This window comes from Xiphias gladius, chromosome 4 (genome assembly GCF_016859285.1).
Source record: "Xiphias gladius isolate SHS-SW01 ecotype Sanya breed wild chromosome 4, ASM1685928v1, whole genome shotgun sequence".
Taxonomy (NCBI): Eukaryota; Metazoa; Chordata; class Actinopteri; order Istiophoriformes; family Xiphiidae; genus Xiphias; species Xiphias gladius.
The window spans coordinates 11092391-11114668 of NC_053403.1; the positions used below are offsets into that span (position 1 = coordinate 11092391).

The 22278-nt window shown below is 42.2% G+C and overlaps 1 protein-coding gene across 1 annotated transcript; it reads right to left on the bottom strand.

Annotated features, from left to right (window-relative positions):
- Positions 1-2: 2 nt before the first annotated feature.
- Positions 3-12574, bottom strand: akap12b (A kinase (PRKA) anchor protein 12b). Its single transcript, XM_040125042.1, has 3 exons — positions 12302-12574; positions 3777-8156; positions 3-2439 (listed from the first exon to the last, which is right to left on the bottom strand). Exons 1-2 carry the CDS (start codon positions 12324-12326, stop codon positions 3781-3783), a joined length of 4401 nt encoding a protein of 1466 aa, XP_039980976.1. The 5' UTR covers positions 12327-12574; the 3' UTR covers positions 3-2439; positions 3777-3780.
- Between the last annotated feature and the right edge of the window lie 9704 nt (positions 12575-22278).

Sequence of the window (22278 nt, forward strand, 5' to 3'; positions counted from 1 at the left end):
CTTAACTTTATTGAATGAAATATAGACAAGTTTCTGCATCCTTACTATTAACAGCTTGGAAAATATAAAAGAAAATTAAGACCATGCTACATGAATATTATGCTAAATGGCTGCAGGTTATGAGTTAATATTACAACAATATGATTTTTAAGTAAATACAGTAGGTATACAATCTGTACAAATGTTAAAAGGTTCATAGTTAAGTGTGTTACAAAAAGCAGGGAGGACTGAAGATGGGCGAGTGCCCAAACTAAATGCTTTAAATTATACAACAATAGCAAAAGTCTTTAGTTCACTTTGTCATTTTCATTCAATTATTTTACATAAAGCAAGTGTCATGAATGCGTCACACCCTCTAGAGTCAAAGTAAAGGGAAGAGCTGACCTAACAGGGGTCTGTACCGCCTGATCTTTTTCTCGTTTGGTAGTAAAGCTTAGTGAGATGTGAGCCCCCAAATTATAATGAATGGATTACAGAAGCACTCACCATTAATTCTCAAGGTATCCGAATGGCTTACACGGTTCAACTTCGCCAGATTTGGTTGGGAAATAAACAAATACCAGTGTAACCCGCAGTCACATGTTTGTTTTGGTGGTAAAACTGGAGCCAAGGAATGTTTCAGACATTCCTCCATCCCATAACATCTCTCACTTTGCCTTTAAACAAAACTGCAAAATGAGCCCTGACCTTCTGACTTAGGTTTGACGAGTGAATCAAAGTAGCAGTAGAGTAAATGCTTTAAGAATTTAACTTAAAAAAAACAACTTTCCTATGAGCAATGGAAAAACTGTGACTCCCTGATTTATCCTAACTCGATTTGGCTTTTAAATCAAGAGTAAAATAAGCTTTTGTTGTTATTTCTGGTCCCATGCAGTCTGTGCCTCTCTAAATCCACAGCCAAGTGACTACATTCTCCCTGTTGCCAGTTTAATGAACCTGAGCTATCATGCTTGGTGAAGAACACCACATAGTGCAGGTTTAGCGTAAGACTGAACAGAACAAAGGCCGTTTTCCTACTTTATCACCCTTTTTAACACATACAGTTGAAGTCAAAATGACACAAATGACTGAAGACTAGAGGGTGTACTACTTTTTGTAGACAGCAGAGGGCGTCAACATACTGTCTTTTCATCAAGAAAGCTGATTATGATACATGTCACACACTAATTCAGAAAACATGGCCATCAAACACTGTGAACATGATATGCTTCGCAGGTGTTTCTTACATGCACGTGCCTACCCGGTCTGACTCTTCCAGTGTCCAAAACTGGCATACATATCCTTTACACATCACTGCTTATCAAATACCTCTGCCACATGATCAAATGAGGGTGTTATAATAATATTTTATTGTATTATTACATGAAACACGGTTCAACAATGTCTTTTTCACAGTAAATCAGACAGTGGTTGTTTATCTACATGAAGCTTATTAGGCATTTAGTCGGGATGCAGAGTGAAGAACACATTGTGACGAGAGAATGTGTCAAAAGTCAAAGATGTGCATCTCTGGTGGATATCATCATACTCTCTGCATTCCTGTTTCTGCAGTCACTATTATCACACTTGTACCATGGTTTAGTTCTAATTGCTACAGATACTTGAAATAATCTTTGAATATGACAGTTAAAGCTGTGACACATGAGGCACTTTCATGCAACAGTTTCACATTTGTTTTGGTAAATCTTACTGGAAACTTTTTTAGATTTTTCTCCGTATCAACCTTCAAACTCAACATCATAATGTTGCTCAAAAGAATACCGAATGTTTCACAGCTTAATATTGGAATTTATAAACAGGCAACAACGTTCACACAATAACAAAGCAGGTCAAAAAAATTAAAAAATAAAAACTTAGGGGTGAATGAAAGAATACTCGAGATATATAAATACAATATACAAGATAATAATCCTCCATCTCTTCACCTTCTGACGCCATCTCACTCTCGCTACTATACACGTACACACAAACGTGCACACAAGCATAAATGCACGGATACACACTCGACCAGGTTGCAGACTCTCAACTTATGCAGCAAGGGCAACAGAAAGTCACTGAGACATTGAACATACATCACACCAATTACAAGCCAGATGGGATGCTTCTGAGGCCCAGAACATGCGTGAGTGTGCGTGAGAGAGTGAGTGAGTGGGTGAGGATATGTCGGTGGGGCGTCATGTCTTTGTGACAGGGCCGCAGGATGGGGTCGGAGAACAGGTGGAAGAGAATGGCAGAGCTGTTGCTCAGTCACTCGGTCACTTGGGCAGGATGGGTGAAGCCCAGTATCAGCGTGTTACCACCGACCACTCTCTTTCTACCTCTCTCTCTCTCTCTCTCTCTCTCTTTCTCTCTCTCTCGCTCTCTCTCTCTCTCTCTCCATTATCATTCATTTCCTGGTCCAGACAGTGTGTCTCCCAGGCATTAGTCTTGTAGCTTCAGCTGTGGTGGAGAGGCACAAAAACAGACATTAGGAACAAGAAAAGACAAACCATCGGAGATTGAGATTACAAGAACTCATACTCTGAAAAAAGGATCTTTACGGAGCAAATCATTAGTTCAATTTAGTCATTCAATAAATGTCAATAAAGATATTCAGCTCCTCTGTGATCCAAGATGTGCCTTTTTCCTAGCCTGCTAGAAACAACCTTGTCCAACCTTTTCCAGACTCCTATCAGTTCATACCTTAACTTTTTTTTATATGTACTGTATATTGTATATGGCAGTGTCAGTAAATAGATAGAGAAACAGGTACCACATAACATGTAAGTTATTTATATACTGTGCACATAAACCATGATTCCTTAATTACTTTAATTCCCTTACAACATTCTCCATTTCGTATTCCTTCTTTTAGTTTTTGGTTTTCTATTTTAATGTTTGATGTTTCCAACCTTCATCTTTCATTTGTCCTTTTATGCCTCTTGAAGTATGTTTATATTATCCAGCACACACTTACTGTGAGAGGGCTGCTGTACCTCTGCTGCTATTAAGCTGCTGTAACTCACTAAGCTCTTTCCTGCTGTTCTCTACCATTTCTGTTCCTCTCCAGATTCGCCTCTGCTGCAGAACTTCATGTCTGCTTAATAAGTATAAAATTGAACTACGCCCAGTTTCTTCCTCCTCTTCATTGGTTATATAAGGCAATTTCAGACACTGTCACTAAAACATCCCTCTGGACATACTGAAAATATAATTCAATCAAAGCAACTGAAAAAAACCTATATTTGAGCTCTTTGAAGCTTTGTAACCGAATCTAACAAATGCGCACTCTGACATGGTTTCTTGACTCCTTACTGAGCCTGTGATAGAAGGAAAACAGGAGAAGGGAGTGAAGGAATCATAATCAGTCTTTCAGCACAAGTTCATCTGCCCCTCAGACACCGCTTCCCTTTAAGACCCTGGCCTACAAAGAAGGGGTCAACAGCGGCATTCCTGCTCTGATATCAAAGGTCCCCTGGTTACTCATAGCCCGAACAAAAGCTTTTTCATCTGGTCAGTGGGCAAATCCCCTCCCTTTCTCCCTAATAAAAGTAGGGCCCATTGATGTTTCGAAAAAGCCACTATGAGAAGATTGTATGATAGGCCAACAAAGGAATTTTTAAAATAACTACATTTTTTCATTCCTTACATTTCCATCACCATTTTTTCCAGCACAGAAAAACTAAAAAACACTACTTAAAAAATTTTTTTTAGAACTTGAGATTACTTTTGATCACCTCCAAATTGATTTTCATAAAACATTCAAACATGTATCAGAGTTTTTAGATCAGTTTCACCTGCTCATGATGCAGTTGTGATCTCTGTGGACAGAGGTTCGATATCCTTCACAGCCTCCTCAATCACTTCGATCACCTGCGCCATCACTTCTACGCACTTTCCCGATGCTGTTTTCTCTGCCTCTGTCTGGCTGGCTGCTGGCTCTGTGACTTGGCTGGCAGCAGGGACTTCTCCTGAGGCTGTCCCTTGAGCTTCCTCTGACAGTGTTGAGCGTTTCTTTGCACTTGCAGGGCTGTTAGTATTTATACTGGTGTCTTCAACCATGGGACCATTGCTGCCAAACTCTTCCACAGCCTCTTCTTCCACTGATGGGTCCTCAACCACCTGCGCTGTCTGCAGGACCACCTGGACTGGCATGTGGATCTCAAGCACTTTCTCTTTGTTTTCCTCAGAAGGGGCCTCTGGCTTATTTTCCTCTGATTGTGGTTTCACTTCCTCAGCTGCTTCTTTTACATCTGGTTCCTGAACCTCTGCTTCATCTTTGCACTGTTCCTCCTTGACCTGTTCAAGCTCTTCACCACTCCGACTCTCTATGACTTCTTCCACTACAACAGTTTCTTCACTTACTTTTACCTCAACTGCTTGCTTCAGCTCTTCCTCTGGTTTCTTCTCCTCCTCTTCTACAGAGTCATCAAGGATCTCTGTGACCTCTATTGGGATGGTGTCAATAACCTCCATGGCAACATGAAGTGCCTGAGGTAACTTTGGTGCTGGTTTTTCACAAATGACAGTAACAGGGGCTTTAATGATAACAGGGGTCTCAGTTGTGATCTCAATCTCTTTCTCTGTTGTTGCTATTGCCTGGACTGGAGTTGGGGTGATGGTTTTTTTTGGTTTAGACGTGTCTTTTGAAATTTTATCCATTTTATCCTGAATGGCAGGCTGGGCAGTGACCATGCTCTGAGCCTCAATCTCACTGGCTTGTCGCACATCCTCCTTGATTTCTTCCATCTTCTTGCTGGCCGACTCAGTGACTGCACTGGTCTCTCCTGTTTGAACCGTAGTGGACTCCACAGTCTCTACAGCTGTACGCTTCTTATCGGTTTCCTGCACCTGGTTCGGCTTATAACCAACTGGCTCTGATACATTTTGCACTTGGTCAGACTCCACACTGAGCAGGCTTACAACATCCACTTTTTCTGTGATAACAGGAACCTCCTCACTTGGTATGACTATAGGGATGGCTGGCTCAGTCTCCTCTGTGATAATGTTTTTTGTAGTTTCACATATAGTAGAAGATAACTCCTGAGTCAAGAGCTGAACTACCTCTTTTATAGCTGTATTTTCTTCAGTGGCAGAAAGCTGCTCCATGTCCATGTTCACTTCCTTGGACTCTACAGTTGGCTCACTGACTTCTGCGCTTGTTGTACAAACAGCTGTTTCAGCTGTTGGTGTAATAGCACTGACTATTACAGTTCTAGGAGAGTTCTCGCTCAAGGTAGTGGCCTGAACGAACTCAGACTGCTCAAGAACAGTGCTGATGACTCCAACCTTCTCAATCTCGGCTTCATAGCTCACTGTGGCGGATTGAATGTCAGCCACTTCACTCAAGGAATTCCCAACAACAGGCTCAAGTTCAGTGGTTTCTACTTGGTGCACTTGGGCCTTTAGCACTGCATCTTCTCCAACAATGGCTTCCTCTGTCCTTGCTGGCTTCTCTACCACTGACACTTCTGTGCTCAGAGCATCACGGACCACAGCCACACACTCTGCAAGGGGCATCACAGGCTTCTCCAGAGCTACTTTGGCAATCTCCTTGGTGCCTAGGCCAGTGCAGATAGCCATGGCCTCATTACGAGTATGTCGCTCCAGGATGGTATTCTCCTTAGATTCTGCATTCTCAGTTAATGGTTCATACTCAGTTGTTTCAGAAGCTACCTGTACTGGTACCTCTTCAACAGTCACAGATGTCTGGGTTGGAATTTCACTGATTTGGGCCTCAATACCCCCCACAATCTCCTTGGCGCTTTCCAATTTGGGTCCCTGCGGAACAGGGGTTGTTACTGCAGCTGGAGCTGGGGCGACGGGCTTAACTTCAGCTGTCGACAGCCTACGCCCCATGCGACCTGGAGCTTTAGGGGACAGCATAGCCTGGTCCTCAGTTTCATCCTCTGCAGTGTCAGTGTCAACAGACTTTGGCGTGGCAGCATTCTCTGCCTCCTCTGGGATGTCACTCAGCTGATCGTGTTTATCATCAGAGTCTTCAACAGTGGCTGGAATCCATGAGGGGGATCTATCTTCAGAGGACACTCTAATCTGGACTGCAGCTGGTTCTGCCGCCGCTTCCTGTTCAGCCTCAACTTGCTTGTCATACTCTGAAAGAGGAACGACAGCTGGGGTTTCAGAGTCCTCCTCACCTGAGCACAGTTCAGTGGAGGCTTGTTTTTCAGACTTCTTCTTCCTGCGTCCAGGGAAGAACTTCCTCAAAGAGAAAGATGACTCATCTTTTGGTGCTTCACTGTCTGACTGGGCTTGGTCTGCACTCTCCTCAGGCTTTTCCTCAACTTTGGCCTTATTCTTTGACAGAACTAAGCGTTTCAGTGTGTCCCAGGCAGATTCTCTCTCAGGGGGGCTGCTTAAAGGTTCAGGGGAGGAAACAACTTCTTTTTCAATGTCTGTATTTTGGGAAGTGACAATGGCAGCCTCGGTTTTGCCCTCCTGTTCCCCTTCTACTGCTGCTGTTGCTGCCACTGCCGCTGCTGCTGCTGCTGCTGCTCCTGCTGCTGCTGCTTCCTCTTCAATCTTGGTCTCCTCATCCTCAGAATCAGAGGTCCTCCTTGTCCTCTTTTTGGCTCCACCCATACACATCAGGGCCTCCCACGAGACAGAGGTGTCCATTTTCTTTTTGGGCTCCTCAGTGCTGCTGACCAGTTTTTCAGTGTTTTCAGTCTTTGGTTCTTCCTCAATCGGCTTTTCCTCCTTAGTCTCCTCCTCAACACTGTTATCTGCTAATGCAGCACCCTCAGAAGAGGACAGCGTAGCTGACTTTACTGGTTTCTCACCTGTGGCTTCATCTTCGCTCTCAGACGACCTTTTCACAAGTTTCTTGGGTGTTACTAGTTTCTTGAAGGAGGACCAGGCAACAATCCCCTCTTTTTTCTTCTCTCCATCAGAGGCAACTTCACCTTCAGTCTCTTGGCTAGACCCATTCTGGGTCACCTCAACAGCAATTACATGCTCTCCTGACTCCTCTGGAGATGAGGGCCCACTGTCAGCTTGGGGAGCCTCTGCTGACTCAGTCGAGGACTGAAGTTGCTCAGCTCCCAGCTCCCCAGACTCAGTCAGTTTGCTGTCAGTATCTGTCTTGTTCCTCTTTTTCTTAGTTGACAGCTTCTTCAAGCCAGCTCCTGTGAAAAGTTTCTTCAGTGGGCTTCCCTGGGGCTTTGCCTTCTCCTGTGATGATAACAGCTCAGCCTCAGATGACACCTCTGCAGGAGCCTTCTCCTCTTCTGCACTACCTTCTGCCTTTTCCTCTTCTTGTTTGGTCTCATCATTAGTGGCTGCTTTAGGAGCAGGGGTTTCGACAGTTACCTCAGGCACTGGGCTTGCCTGTGATTTTGCTTCCTCAGGAATAACTGGTGTATCCTCCTTGGGCTCAGATTTTTCTTCCTCAGGACTTGCTGGTGCCTCCTCCTTGATATCCTGCTCCGCCCCGGCCTTTTCCTTCTTTTCATCCAGTGCAGCAGGAGTTTCCTCTGTCTTAGCGTTCTCCTCATCAACAGCTGCCTCTTTCTCCTCTTCCTCTTTTGTCTTCTTGATGCTGGCCTTCTTTCGCAGGTTAGAGAAGATTCCTGCAATGAAGAGCTTTCTGAAGGGGGACATGGTGGTGTCCTGAGAGGGTGGAGCAGACTCTTCTTCCTTCTCGGCTCCTTCCGCCTTTACTGTTTCATCGGTAGCTTCAGCAGCAATGCCTTTAGCAGGGGTATCATTGGTTTCAGCTTTGTCAGTATTATCATTATTGAGTTCTGCTTCAACAGTAGGTGCCTCTGTGTCAACTTCCTTTTCTTCAGCTGAACTCGTCTCTTCAGCAGTGAGAGCCTCCTCCTCCTCCTTTGTGGGTTCATCAGTCCCACTAACCTCCTCTCCTTCTTTATCTTTGACTATCACTAGCTTCACAGGGTCTTTTTCGTCACTCTTGTCCTTTTTCAGCGTGAACTTAAAGCCCACAAAGCGGAAGATCTTCTTGAAGCCCACTTCACTGGCATCATTAGGTTTCTCATCCGCTGCCTTCTCCTCTACAGGGGAGATGTCATCGGCATCATGAGACTCTTTCTCCTCTTTCTCACCATTCACTTGAGGAGCCACTTCATCCTGGATGGTGCCCATAGTCTCAGGAGCCTCCTCCTTCTGAGCCACAGACACACCATCAGGCTGGCCAACTAGAAAAGAAAGAACTCTCAGTTAGATTTTGATAAGATTTCTCACTTAAGTTTTACTACTTCCCTTTACAGCTCATACTCTGCTACAGAAAGATCAGTGACAACATTCACATGATATTCATATAAAATGCTTTGACCATTCAATTCAACAAATTCAAGTAATGATGAGGAAATCAACTCACTGGCCCAAACAGCATAAATCATTGAGTTCAATAAAAATTTCTATGTCATTACCCTGAGGAGAAACTACATTAAAAACAAATGAGATTTTTATATCATCAATGAAAGTCTCTTTGCCATCTGCAGATAATTAGAGATGCTGTACAGAAAGTATTTACTGAGATCCTGACCCTCTGAGATGATTTTATCAAGCATAAGACTACTTTATTATTATCAGATTACACTTTGGTCCTGTTTAACCCGTGCTACGTAAACGTGCCAAAGGAATGAAAGTTTTGGCCTTGACACAAATAAAACATTAATGACCTAAACGGAGATACATAGAAAATGTCGCCAAATGAGAGTAATGCTATTGCCAATTTGTGGACCTACAACGCAACCTTGCAATTGGTGCAGCGTGTGACCCACTTCTAGTTTCTTTTGACGGTCAAAAAGAACAATTATTCCATTATCGTGAGTAATTCCTTGGTATTCATACAAATATAAGACAAATTACATGCTAACAGCTGGGATAAGAGACACCGTCTTTCTGTGTTTTGACAGAGGAAGGCGTAGGGGGATGACGAACTACCAGCGTCTTTGGCTTTTCTTCTTTTTTTCCCCTTTCTACTCAGATCTCACCACAGTCTGGAAAACCTCACATTTGATACCACTGGACTCTCAAAACAAATTCCCGGGACTTTTAATGCTTAGATATCAGTTTACCAGATTACATACACTGGGAAACACAAAGATGCATACGCATTGCCGAAAAACCATGCACATTATGGGAACTATGTTGAGATGTACCCCCTACTCTTTGTATCTGTCTGTCACTAACAAAACGCACATCAAACTACTATACAACTATTAACTATAAAATGTTTCAAATTACTTTTTATAATTCAAGACAAATACAGTAAAAAATTAAGGGTAAAATAATTTTCAATATGCTATCTTCTATGAAAATTTTATTCAGCTGGTAAATCTTTCCATATTCGTGAAAGAAGTGTTCACACACAAAAATGTAAAGCTGTGTGCCCACATCTGTCCACATCCTTTACCTAAATCATAGGCATGAAGCTTCAACTCTGTAGCGCTGCATTCTCGGAATATTTCAGCTTTAAAATAGAAAAAGTGATATTTAACAGTTTATCTCACCAATTGAAATAATTAGGTAAAACATTCGCCAAACACTGCTGCACTTCACACTAAATTTGTGTGATACAATAAAGAAGCGCTTTCATATACTAATTATGTTAGCGGGGCACGCCCATATCTTATGTATAGATTTGATTTGAGAGGAATTTGAGCTATGTTGCTCGCTGCATGTTTGTGGAAATTATTTTAGGGTGCTCTAAACATAACCTGCATTTAAATGCCAGGGGACTTAAAGAATGTTTTTTTTTTTTTCAGTTAAACTGCATCTCATCTGCTCCCGTACAGGATTCAAACCAAACAATACAGGCCTCTCCTACCCCTCCTTAAAATAAGTCCCAATCCCCTTGACCCAAATTCCGCCACAGCAGGATGGATGGGGACCCACCCCCTTCCCAAGGCACACACTCATGCAAACACAATAGCCCCCTAACCCTCTCTGGCCCCCGAAATAAAAGAAGGGGGTTAGCCAACTTTCTGATTATCAGGACATACGGCAGTTTGCGGTTTGCTGACTTTACCAAATTGATGTAAACATAAATATAGACAGGACTTGGGCAATATATAAGATACATGAGTGTCACATGGCAGTGGGGTCCGTCTCACATACGTGTTATTTTCAGGGTACTTGTCCAATCACACTGTTATGCAAGTGAGTCAGGACCAGAAACACCACAAACATCATATAAGCACAAGTCAGCAAGCAAATGTTTATCTGATATGAAACCCAGGCTTTTAATTGGCTGCCATTGAGTTCAGCTCAGCTGCCTAAATAGTAAATGCGTGTTAGTGTACATAATGACACCAGTTCGTCTAAGCTGTTCTCCAGAAAGTTCTGGTGGATTGAAGAGTTTTTGTGTGAAGGCATCTGTGTGTGTTTGTTTGTGTGTCTGTGTGTATAGGAATGGATAATAAAACGGGAACCATGTTGATTTAACAGACTACTGGCATCTCTCATGTCTTTTTGATCTTTGTTTTCCGGCCCAACTTTTTTTTTTTTTTTAAACTGACACACAACTGTTAACATCCCTAGACTGATTTGGTTTGGAGAAGGAGTAAATCTGAGGAGGGAGGGCGGGTGTCTTTAATAACGACTGTACCAGAAAGAATGTGAGTGTGAGAGTTGAGGCTACAGGGGGTGAGTAGGGGACAGTTAAGAGATGATGGGACAGGGTTAAAGGGGGTGTGCAGCTGGGGCTTCCCTGAGGCTGAAACTTTAACTCACTTTAGAGGGTGTTACATATCTCAGAAACACACATTCATAGGTGAAATGCTTCTGTCTGCTGGAGACAGGTTTTGTTTATATGTGAGTGTGAGAGCATGCGGTAAGGCGATGCTCTCGTATTAAATATCATCGCCACAGCCAAAAAAGCAAACGTTGTAAATCTACTCCAGTGAGATCAGATAATGTTTCTTTTGTGGCGGTTTCACCACTACTATGGTTGTAAGGGGGGGTGGGGTTTGACAGCTGAATGGCAGCTATTCTTCTTGGGCACTATCTACAAACTTTTCCAAATATATGCAAATCCTTGTTATAATTATTGTTGTCTAGCGCAGAAGCCCTTTAAACAAAAGAAGTCAGTTAAAAAACAGGGCAAGGAGACAACCCCGTACCCTCCCCCAACAGAACCCCTACTAGCGCCTCCTCTCTGTATCAAAGGTGTGGTCACAGTGTCTCAGTGGCTCCAGGGGACCCTACACATCAACAGTCATAGCACTAATAACAACCACCTTTACACCAAATACGTATTTGTTATCTAATTAACATCAAGTCATAGTCAAGTAACTGTATGCTGTACTAGCTCAAAGGAAAATATAGAAAACACAAATGTTTACCTATTAATATCAGTGTTTTGGCATTCCAGACATATACTGAAACCCAAAACCTGAGGTCAGCGTGAAGCAAAATATCCAAGCCCTGCTCCATTTCAACCATCACCTCCAGCTATAAGGCCTGAAGAAGAATGGGTCTTGGCATGTAATTAATTCCATATACCTCCCTCTCCACCCTCACTGTCTTCTGCGGCTAAGTTGAATAACCCCACTGGGAATTAGGATCCCACTCTAATCTAATGAATTGCTTCACATGACAGGACATTGGGACCTGGCTCGACTGGTGACATGAGCTAAAAGCAGACTTTGAAAATATTTCTGTGAATGCATCTTCATATATTTCTATCTGGCAGCTGTCACAAATTCTTGGGCAGTTGTATGGGTTATATATTCCAGAGTTTAGTGCAGTTGGTGTGGGGCAGAGGTGGTTACACCGCTGTGAATGGTATTTGTTAGTACAGTGGATAAACTAGTTTTTACTACAGAGCCACTTTGAAAGGGGATGGTTTGCAAATACCGGGACTTGTTCTTACACACATTCTACAAAACCACTGGTGATGCACAAGAAAGAGGAATGAACACTCAACAACTAGAGCTCAAAAACAGTTTAAACATCATGAAATGTGAAAAATACAAGAGTTAAGCATTATTTTACTTTTTACACAATGAGCCTCTGCAGTGGTCAAAGCAAAACCATCTCCAACTGAAATCACTTACTTGTGCCAGGACATCTACAAACCGCAATGTAAACTAACCACACCCTCAAGACAACAATGCCTTCAGCTGCGTTCATTCATGTAAGAAGATACCATTGCTTTGGTTTTCAATATATTCTAAATAAATGACTAACAGCCGGCAAAAATTATGAAAAGTCAAAGTTTTAACTTAACGTTGGTACAAGCCCATAAGAGCAGCCACAAAGTTGCATATATATATGGTAATAAATTAGATGCCCGACATTGTAAAAAAAGTTATAAATTAGGCCTTTTGCCTACCTGTTAGAGTAATTGTTCCAAGCATTGGTAAAAGTCCAAAAATCCTTTCTCCAAAAAAATCACAAAAATAAAAAAGATACCAAAAAAACTTAGATGATCAAAAAAATATTTAAAAAAAAAGTATTCTATTTAGTCTTTGTATTGTTCCCCTTCACTTGTCTGCACACTCAGTAAAATCTGAGATTTGTTTCTTTGGGTTGACTCTTCCTTAACTGTTAAACTCAGTCTTGAGGGCAGGAGCTGTCTCTCGTTCTCACTCTCTCTTCCAGCACTTCTCGGTCAGTATGAACAGAAAAGAGGGCTCCACACACATTTCAACAGACTGACACACATGTCATGTTGGGACCACCCCTGCCTCCCTCTTCCTCCCACCCCCCTCTCCTTTCTTCAGCTGTTCTGAATGAGCCGCCCTCCCACCACCACCACCACCACCACCACCACCACCACCCTCTCCCTCTCCTCCTCTTCCTCCTCCTTCCTTATCCACTCTCCCTCACTCGGAGCTCAGCGTTCACCCATGATGACTAGAGCCCATCATGTGATCTCTCAAGGAAGCATTTGTCGCCGACTATTGTACATGTTCAAACTCCATATAACCCCTCCAACCTGCCAGCCCCCACCCTGTTACACACACACAAATACACATTGTTTCTTTGGAGGGCTGGGGGGGGGCTGTACTGTCTCCCTCTCTCTCCTTAATAACCACTTGTGCCCTCAAATGACAGTTTCTCACACACTTTTTTTTAAAGCGACTGGATACCACCTTTTCTCCCCTCTACTCCCTTTTTCAGGAGGCAACAGGGCTCTCCCCCCTTATCTCATGGCTCTTGTCAATAGTCATGTAGGAGGGAATGTTGACAGAGGCAAACCAGAGAGAATGTCAGGATTTTAGTTGGACAAATGGAGAGAGTCCCCATCTGTTCTAAACTGGAAAGGGCTGATTTTTTTTTTCTCTAAAGCAAAATTGATAAAATGGACAAACTTAGATCACTGCACAGTCCAAAAACTCCTCAAACATGTCACTGTTTGAGGAGTTCATACCAAGGGCCTTAACCCAAACTATGGGTGGGGGTGTAATCGAGTTGCCGCCTGCCCCCTCTGAATGTTAATAGGCCCCTCTCAACTACTCCAATACAGACACATTTAATTCAGCTTTTGTCTTGGGGGGTGGGGGGAGTACAGGGAATGCAGATAAATCCTCAGGTACATACCAGCATAATCAGATATGTCACACTTCAGTATTGTCCCGGAGGAATGTGTGAATTCCATCTAGAGGGCTCCCAAATAGGTGATAACAGCAGTAATCAAGTACCGTCTGAAAGCAGCCCCCAACCCAAAGGTGTGTATGTGCATGCTTTAAAATGTGGTCTATAACAAGTCTAGTCTCAAAAATCAAGCAACAAGTCAGTTTCAGTGTTTACCGTTAGCTTTTAAACCCCCTAAATGTCCAATACACAACCAAACGAACATCATTTAAGATCAAACTGGGTCAAAACAAGACAGCCCAGGGTCAAGCAAAACATGGACAAAAAAACCAAACCATCTTATTTTCTCTTCATTTGACACCACTTCCTGTGAGTTTCTTCAGATCCACTGAACGGAGAAGGACGTGAATACCAAGGTCTTTGTCCATGAATGGAAAAGCTTCATGGTTTATTATCAGAGCAGCCAAGACTGAGAAAAACAGGAGTGGAGGCAGAAGGAGAGAAGATAGTAACAAATCTAATGAGATATACTATATTCGGGAGAAATGTTCCAAGGGATAATAAAAGAATCTTTATAACATTACGGATAAATGCTTGCTTTTTCTTTTTTTTTTTCTTCTGGTCTATTAGCTAGTCTTGGTACCTTAGTTACATAAGTATATAATTTAATTCCATCTATGCATTATTAAGTATCAGCAAATTAAAAGTGAATTCCTATTGTTGTATAATGAAGGACTCATCCATTTTCATGACAGTCATTTACAAAGAATTCCATTTTGACATGCCAGCTTTCTGTTATCACAGTGAGTCATGTGGTTGGTTTTTCACGATTGGTACTATGCAACATAATGTCTACTATTACAGTACATTAAGCTGAGTGGGCAGTGAGTCAGCGTGAAGGGAATTCAGGAGTCGGATGAGAGCACCTCCATTGGGTCGGTCCACATCTTCCTTTTCACCTCCCAACTTCCTTCATATGACTCATGTACATCAGTCACATTCCTGGACTTCCATGCATACAGAGATTTTAATTTAGGCACACGCATCGCTTCGGGCTGCACTGAGCTGTATGGGAAATACTTCTGGAGAGAATCCATGTGATTCATCCCACAGTTACAGGACAAGGCTTTTTCAAATATCTTTTTGATTATTATCCAAAAAAAAAAAAAACCCAAAAAACATCTGAGAAAACAATAACCAGCTCTGAACTTATCCTGCTGACAAGTGTGTCTATATGTTACCTTGTCCTGATATCACTAATGGCTCTACTGTATGCCTTAGACCTTCATTGTAATAGAATCACATTTGGATGATATATTCCTTCATTACTATGCAGCAAAGAAGACCAAATAAAACCACTGGTGTAATTCTCTAAATTCACATAAATCTTTTTTCTTCTCTCTTATCCCTTTTGGTCTCAGTGCTAATTTGATCACTCGAACCCTGCATACCTGCAAACTAATGGTCTGCAGCCAAACACTGTTCGAACCCACAGTACTTCATTTTAAACTTGAGTAGAGCTGTAATTTATTATTTTTCAATTAATCATTTGCTCAGTAGAGTTTTAGCACAAAAAACGCAACTTCCCATTGTGTCATTTTAAAATGTCTTGTTTTGCCTGACCCACAGTCCAAAACCCAAGCTATTAGTAAACACCCAAAGAACAATTAATTGATTGTTCAAAGTAGTTGTCAGTTTGTTTTTCTGTCAATCAACTGATCAATGAACTCAATTATCGCGTTAACTCACAGTTTGAGTGGAGATCCCGAATACTGTGTGTCAGGTTGAACTTGTGTATAAAATTAATCACAAGACATCTGGTGCAGCCACATGAAAATGAATATTTCACACACTGTAAATATCACATAGCTGAAGCTAGCTGATAAAGAAATGGTAAATGGAACGGTCAGACTGAGTGGAATATGATTATTTCTTAAATTGATTAAACAGTAATTTGGTTGAAACAGACTTGAATCACAGCAGCTCATAAACTGGAGTCTCATAAACTTAAGCCTTCATAACACGGGGCCAAGTATGTGGGGGTGACGCCCCACATACCTCGATAAATCAGAAAACGTGCCTGAGTTGAGGAATGTTTGAGGAGGGGTCTTGAATGCTCAGGCGGGTGAGGGGGTTGGGGGGGCTGCGTGGGCAGAGGGGCCTTTTGTAGCCTCTAAAGAGGTGCATGACATCATCGGACAGCACAGAAGAAAAAACACCTCCTACTCCTCCAAGAACTGGGTATGATGATGTTGAAATAATTGGAGGAAAGGGAAACGAGGGTTGCGAGTGTGTGACACTGCCAGAGATCATAGAGATTTTTCATGCAGTACTTCTCTTTTCTTCTCCATTTTTAAATTCTTTTCTCATCCTTTCATAGCCTCCTGTTTTCTCCCCAATATCCACACTCCAGTCCTTAATCCGTCTCCCTCTCAAACCCCCCCCCCCCAAACTTCTTTCCCTGTGAGCCCCCATCCCACCCCTCCTCCAGTTTGCGTGTGGGCCGGAGGGATGGATAAGAATGTTGGACAGGAAACAGTCATTTCTTGACATCACTGTTTCCTCTTCCTTTTGCATGTTTCCTCGAGTTACACTTCATTCTGTACTCTGCACAGTCTGTCCAGCAGCCTTTCCGCCTTTTCTTGTTCCGATTATGTCCGTACATTACGTGATGTAGTGTGATGAGATGAACGCTGTGGCTGTGAAATCTCAGATTCAGGTATTGTGTTACTACCTTTTGTTTATTTTTTGCTCTAAAACAAGGGAGGAGCATGACGGCAGCTCTCAGCATTGAGAGAGGAGGTCCAGAAAATCAGTATTATCTTGCACAAAACCAGCTACAAATCCTATCTGAGATCTGAATATGTGTCCTACTATTACTGTTGGCCTTCCTAGCTGTCCAGTTAAAGTCTTATGTCCTATGACCGATGACAAGAAGGGTGCTTTTAAATATGGGTGAAGTGCAGCGACACCAGCTTCCAGAAGAGTTATGTATAGCCAGTCTTTGCCATCTGTTATACTTGTCTTCACTTTTCTTTGCAATCCTGAAATATTTGCACTACCTATTTGGCATTCCAGTTGTTGTTATACATCATCTTGTCTTGCAGTACAGAATGGATTTTAAAAATGGGGAGATGGAGATCTAAAGAGCCCCATCCTGGAGCATAAAAAGGCCTTTGAAATGGTCCACAGTAACAAACAGGTCTAAGAGAAAAGGACCTGTCGGCTCGTCAGCTCTGACAGGGATGTAAACTTTGAAGCATCTCCTTAATGATTTTATGTATTCAAAGTGAGTCTATGATGAAGCTTTGTACCAAACAGTGGAGAGAAGTTTTAAAAAAAACAATATGTTGTTGATAAAAATACCAAGCCCAAATCTTGCTTGACCCCAAAAAGTGGCCCATCTTGCCAGATGCCAAAAGAGAGGGTTCCCATTCCCTACCCAGCTGTATTTCTGTATTTCATGAGAACTTGACCAAAAATGCTGCTCTTATCCGTCATGCTGTTCCTGGCTGCTTATCCAGCTTCCTTACCTCAGTCTCATGCACAGCTCTGTTTAACATTAGGATTTGGCAGAGATCCATTAAGTTGTGCTTAAATCTACACTCAAAAAAATCTCAACAGGTAATTTAATCTCAACTGAGTGTGTAAATCTAATTTTTCCCAAAACCGCCAGCGGAGTGAGATAATTCCAGTTGTTTCCACAACAATTTTAGCTGTGGACTTTTATCCAAACAAATGCCGGTAACTTCAGTCAAGGTGGAACAAGGAAAATTGCTGAAGTATCAAGTATCCAGTACCGAGAAGATTACCTGTAATACTTGCATCGGACACAAGTGAAACACCTCACCTCACTGACAGATCAATGGCTGTCATTTAAAGAAGATTCTATTTTTAAGTGCAAGGTAAAAATGACTTATTATATTACACGGATATGTGCTGCATTGTAACAGGGGTCGTAACACTATCAAGGAAGGAGGAGAAGGAGGGGTCAGTCACATTCCTGGTCCATTCTCTCAATCCCTCATGTGCCTGGGGGAGGTTAGGGGTTGAGGAGGGAGATTAGGTTCCCTGATGCCGGGAAAGATGAGAGAGGAGTGCCTGTGGAAACGAGCAGGTCCTGGGGGTCTGAGAGCCCTGGCGGGAGCCCACCGTGAGTTTGACCTTATTACTGTAATTTTTGGCCCGGTAGGACTATTGTTTGAATACTGCTGAGCTTGATAGTTTAGTTATTACAAATGATTTGGGTTGTGACCGGGATGCACTCCTTGTAAACTTTTAGCCTCATGTTTTGAACGCGTTACACTTATTTCAAGTGGATTAGGCACCAAGTGGGATGTTGTGTCAAGGCAAAAGGGCAAAAGGAGCATCACTGTATCATGTCTCAGTAGAGTGTTTTAATAGACCATCTGATGGCTGCCTATGTTTTGGCAGGCGCAGCGAACTAAGGGATTGGATTTTTGATCAGCTTGCAATCAGCCATCAGGCTGCTACCGATTATGTGGACTGTCAGAATTCAGTCAGGCTTACTTTCAATAGCTGTAGTGCTTTTGAGGCTCTTCCTTGCATTTCGTTACTAAGAGTTGCACAATGTATTTGAGAAGAAGGAGAAAAAAAGTCTCCCGTCTGGTTAGTTTAGAGGCTTAGGCAACCATTGACAAAAGGCAGCTTTCTAATAGAGTTCTCTATCCTCTCCTGCCCTGAAGTGTATCCATGAAGCACCCACTACATAACAAATGACTAAATAAAACATGCAGCACAGATGAACATAATTGAAAAACGGACTGGACAGTGATGGATCTTGAGGGACTGAGGGGCTTTCAAGCACTCAAATCTAAAACTCTGCCTCCCTAACACTTTCCTCTGGTACCTCTTCCTTTCTCTGAGGGGAGAGAAATCGTTCTGATGTCTCACAGCTGGTTAATGGATCAGTGTCTGCACACACCTACAGCACAAACCAAGGACAGTAGAATTCCTGTAGTTTAAGTAAAGTAGAAAAAGATGCACAGGAACATCTTCATCGACTGTAATGAGTATTGTCAGTTGGAATGTAAATGGAATATAGGCAAAAGTCAGAAAGGAGCAATCTGGCAGATGGATTGTGTTATTATTTCTGTACAGCGTGAATCCATACTGGCGGAGATCAGACAGAGTTTAAGCGAAGGGAGAGGTCCCTTCCACAAGCATGATGAACATTTTGGCAACACGAGTATGTACGTCCCTGGAGCCGAGCCTGAGTAAGTTCATCCTGGAATGAAATCATGGCAGCACACATAAACACACACACACACACACACACACACACACACACTTACAGTACACACACAGATTGCGCTATATCCAACTCTAGAAAGTTTACACCTGAAAACAATAGAAATCAAAATGTAGCACATGGAGGCTCTAGGCAGTAATTTCTGACAATTCATGACACACCTGGAACCAACAGCATTTGAAAAATCTGTCTTTACTTTTTGACATACTTGGACTGCTACATGTATGTGTCACATTGTACAAAATTGAGTTGTAAGTACTACGTGTTTTCATTATCGATTAATACTGTATATCAGTTACTTTTTGAACTGAATCAATTTATTGTTTAGTCTACAAAATGACAAGACAACAATGACTGTCCATCGCAAGTTGCCACAGCCCTTAGTGCCATTTTCCAATTGCCTGTTTTACCTGGCACCAGCAAATGTTGGGAATTTTTATTTGCTAAATTACTTAAAACAAACAAAGATTATTACATTTTTTTGTTAATTCATTATCTATTAGTCGACTCTCAAGATTTCGGCGCTAGTACAGTGAGAGGTAGACTTTAAATTCAGTGCTATCCTTCTCTTGGATTGACACCTTATAGTATCCGAGACCGATTTGTACACACACTTCAATAAATGAACAAAATTACTTGATTTAATGTGCCGAACCACACCCAGGTTGTCCCTTTAGTAGGATGAAACAGACAGACATGCAGTATGTGAACTGTGACTGATGTCCAGCGTTCCTACAAATAAAACACAACACTGCAATGAACACACTAACACACTCACATAGACAACATTATCTCCCTCTCAAGCCTTTCAGAAAACTTCATCTGTCCTCTTTTGCAGCCGGCGAGCCATCTGGGAGGGACTGCCAACTCTCCAGCCGGTGAATTACATCACCTATGAAGTCATTCTTTGGGCTCCCTCTGCACCCCATACGCCCACACCCTTGATACTAGCAACCCGCACACACATGCACAAATGCAGGCTTATATGCATATTTATATGGAATACGCGGCACAGAACAAATCTTACTGTTAATAATGAGATTAACATGTGAAAAGATCAACTTCAATTATTTACCACTGTACACAAAAAGAAATCTAATTGGAGAGACTGCTTTTATTCTGACGAAAACAAAAGCGAAAACAAAAGCGATAATGTATCTCATTTTGATTAAATTCACAGAAATGATGTACTTTGTTAGAGACTGGCGCAATAGTGTGTTAATGTCTTTCTTTCTTAATATCCTTATCTATCTTTACTCCCACTGGCTCTGACTCTTTCCCATCCTTTAGCAAAGAACCATTTCCGAGTGGTCCCCTCAAAACTCTACTCTCATGTAATATTTATCCAGTTCCTATCTGTCAAGTAACCTGCTGTAAACTCTGCATTCCTAAGCCTGAGGCCTCCTGCCTGTGCTTTCTCAGCCAATCTGGCACCCAAAGAAGGTTGAAACAGACTTTAAGAATGATTTTTCCAAACAGCATTTCAGCCAACTGGTTGTCTGTGTTTTAAGCAAAACCGAGGGCCTCCGAAGAAGAAGTCCCAAGGTGTCTGCACAGGAGGAAAAGAAGCAGCGACCACACGTTTCCTCTTCAAAAGACCAATATCATACCAAGTAACAACAAAAACGAGAAACTCTGAGCTTGGATTCAGCTATTTATGCTCTTTTCTTATTTATCAGAATTTTCTGCCTTGCATTTTCAGGGTCTCTCAATAACCAAAATACGACTGTTTCCACATCCCCTTTGCAGGGCAAAGTCACCTTGTGTGAGCCAGCAGATTCAGTGTTAATGTTCACAAAGATGTTGACTACTGATGGACGCACTGGAAAGTGTAACTCTCACACCTTCCTCATACTTTGATGCCATTTTAAACCAAATACTTGTGGTAATTAAATTAAACATTCAATGAGAGATGATAGAGAAAAATATTTTTACTGCAACATATATACCTGCTCTTTGCTTATCAAACATTCACACAGTCAAACTATACTTAGACCAACCAATGTTCTCACTAAAAATGCCTACATGTCTGCAGGGGAGTCCAATATTAGGAGTTTTTAAATTATCTTTTAATTCTTTTAATTAAGGTCTATAATTCAAATGTCAAAAATGGGAAACAGAACCAACAGGTATTCCTTTTTCAGGAATGTGAGTTAGATGTGGCATGTTATCGGGGCTGCTGTGTGGCGTGTTTCGGGCGTTCCACCACCGGGCTGGTCCCTAAACTGTAAACACTCTGCCATACCTGATAAAGAGACTATGATTGTGTGCTTGCATGCGCGTGTGTGTTTGCTCATGTGTCAGTCTTTTGATCTGCAGCTTGTCTTTTGTTGTTTTTTTTTGTGTGTGTTGTTATCAGAGAGATTCCTCTTCTCTTCCTGTCTCCCACAATGCTTTGCTGTCTTTATCAGGCTGCACAAGGGGTAGAGCAGTGCTGGGATGTGAAACCCCTCCATACCTTTCACTCCTCTATCTTCTCTCTCTCTATTGTGTATCTCCCTTCCTTTCACTCCCCTGCACCCCTCTACTCTTTTGCCTTTAAGCTCTTTCACAACTTCAGTTGTTTTCTGTTTGCCTCCTGTTTTATTCTTGCTAGTGAGAGCGCCAGGCTCTGTGATGTACGACTAGCAGCTGATTGGTCAGTCAGTTCAAATTTCATGGATCCACTCTACGAGTCGAGTAGTGTCCCCTTTTAACTACCATGGGTCTGTTTGTGAATGCATGTAATACCTGAATGAATCTGAGTGGATCTGCAATGGGCTCTGATCATGTTCTGCGTCAATATCTTCTCAGATGAAAAATATGTTTTTTTTTTTTTTTATGAGAACAGTGTGCAGGAAAAACGGCATTTGTTGCTTCACCTTTTGACAGACGCCACGATGGCTGAGTGGTTAAGGCGTAGGACTTATGGACATATGTCTGTGGGGGTTTGAACCCTGCTCATGGTAAAGTTTTTGGGCGGCTGTGGCTCAGGTGGCAGAGCAGGTTGCCCACTGATCACAGGATGGGTGTTTTTATGCCTGGTTCCTCCTGTCAGTGTGCTGAAGTGTCCTTGGGCAAGACTCTGAACCCCTAATCTGCCTCATTTGTAAATTGCTTTGGATAAAAGCGTCTGCCAAATGCGTAAATGCTTGTTATTTGACAGAGAATCATACTGTTTCCAATGTTTCTATATATTAGATTATTATATATATTATATTTCTATTTGAGTCTATTCAGGTTGGGTGTAAACACAGTATCCTCAGGTCTCTTTCTTTTGGGTTCCTTTCCTTTTTGAAGATTAATATATGCGCACTGGGTTCAGGCAGGTTTGCCATGGGTCCATTTTAGATCACATCCAAAAGTTTGATCACGAAGAGTATAAGGAGCAGAGCATCCACTAGAGGATGCTTGCCAGGATTTCAGCATCAGACGGTAAAGACAAAACCAAATGTCGTGAGGTAGGTGGGGTGGCTGCCATATTCATTTTGCATGATTAGTGGCAAATTTCTAGGCAAGAA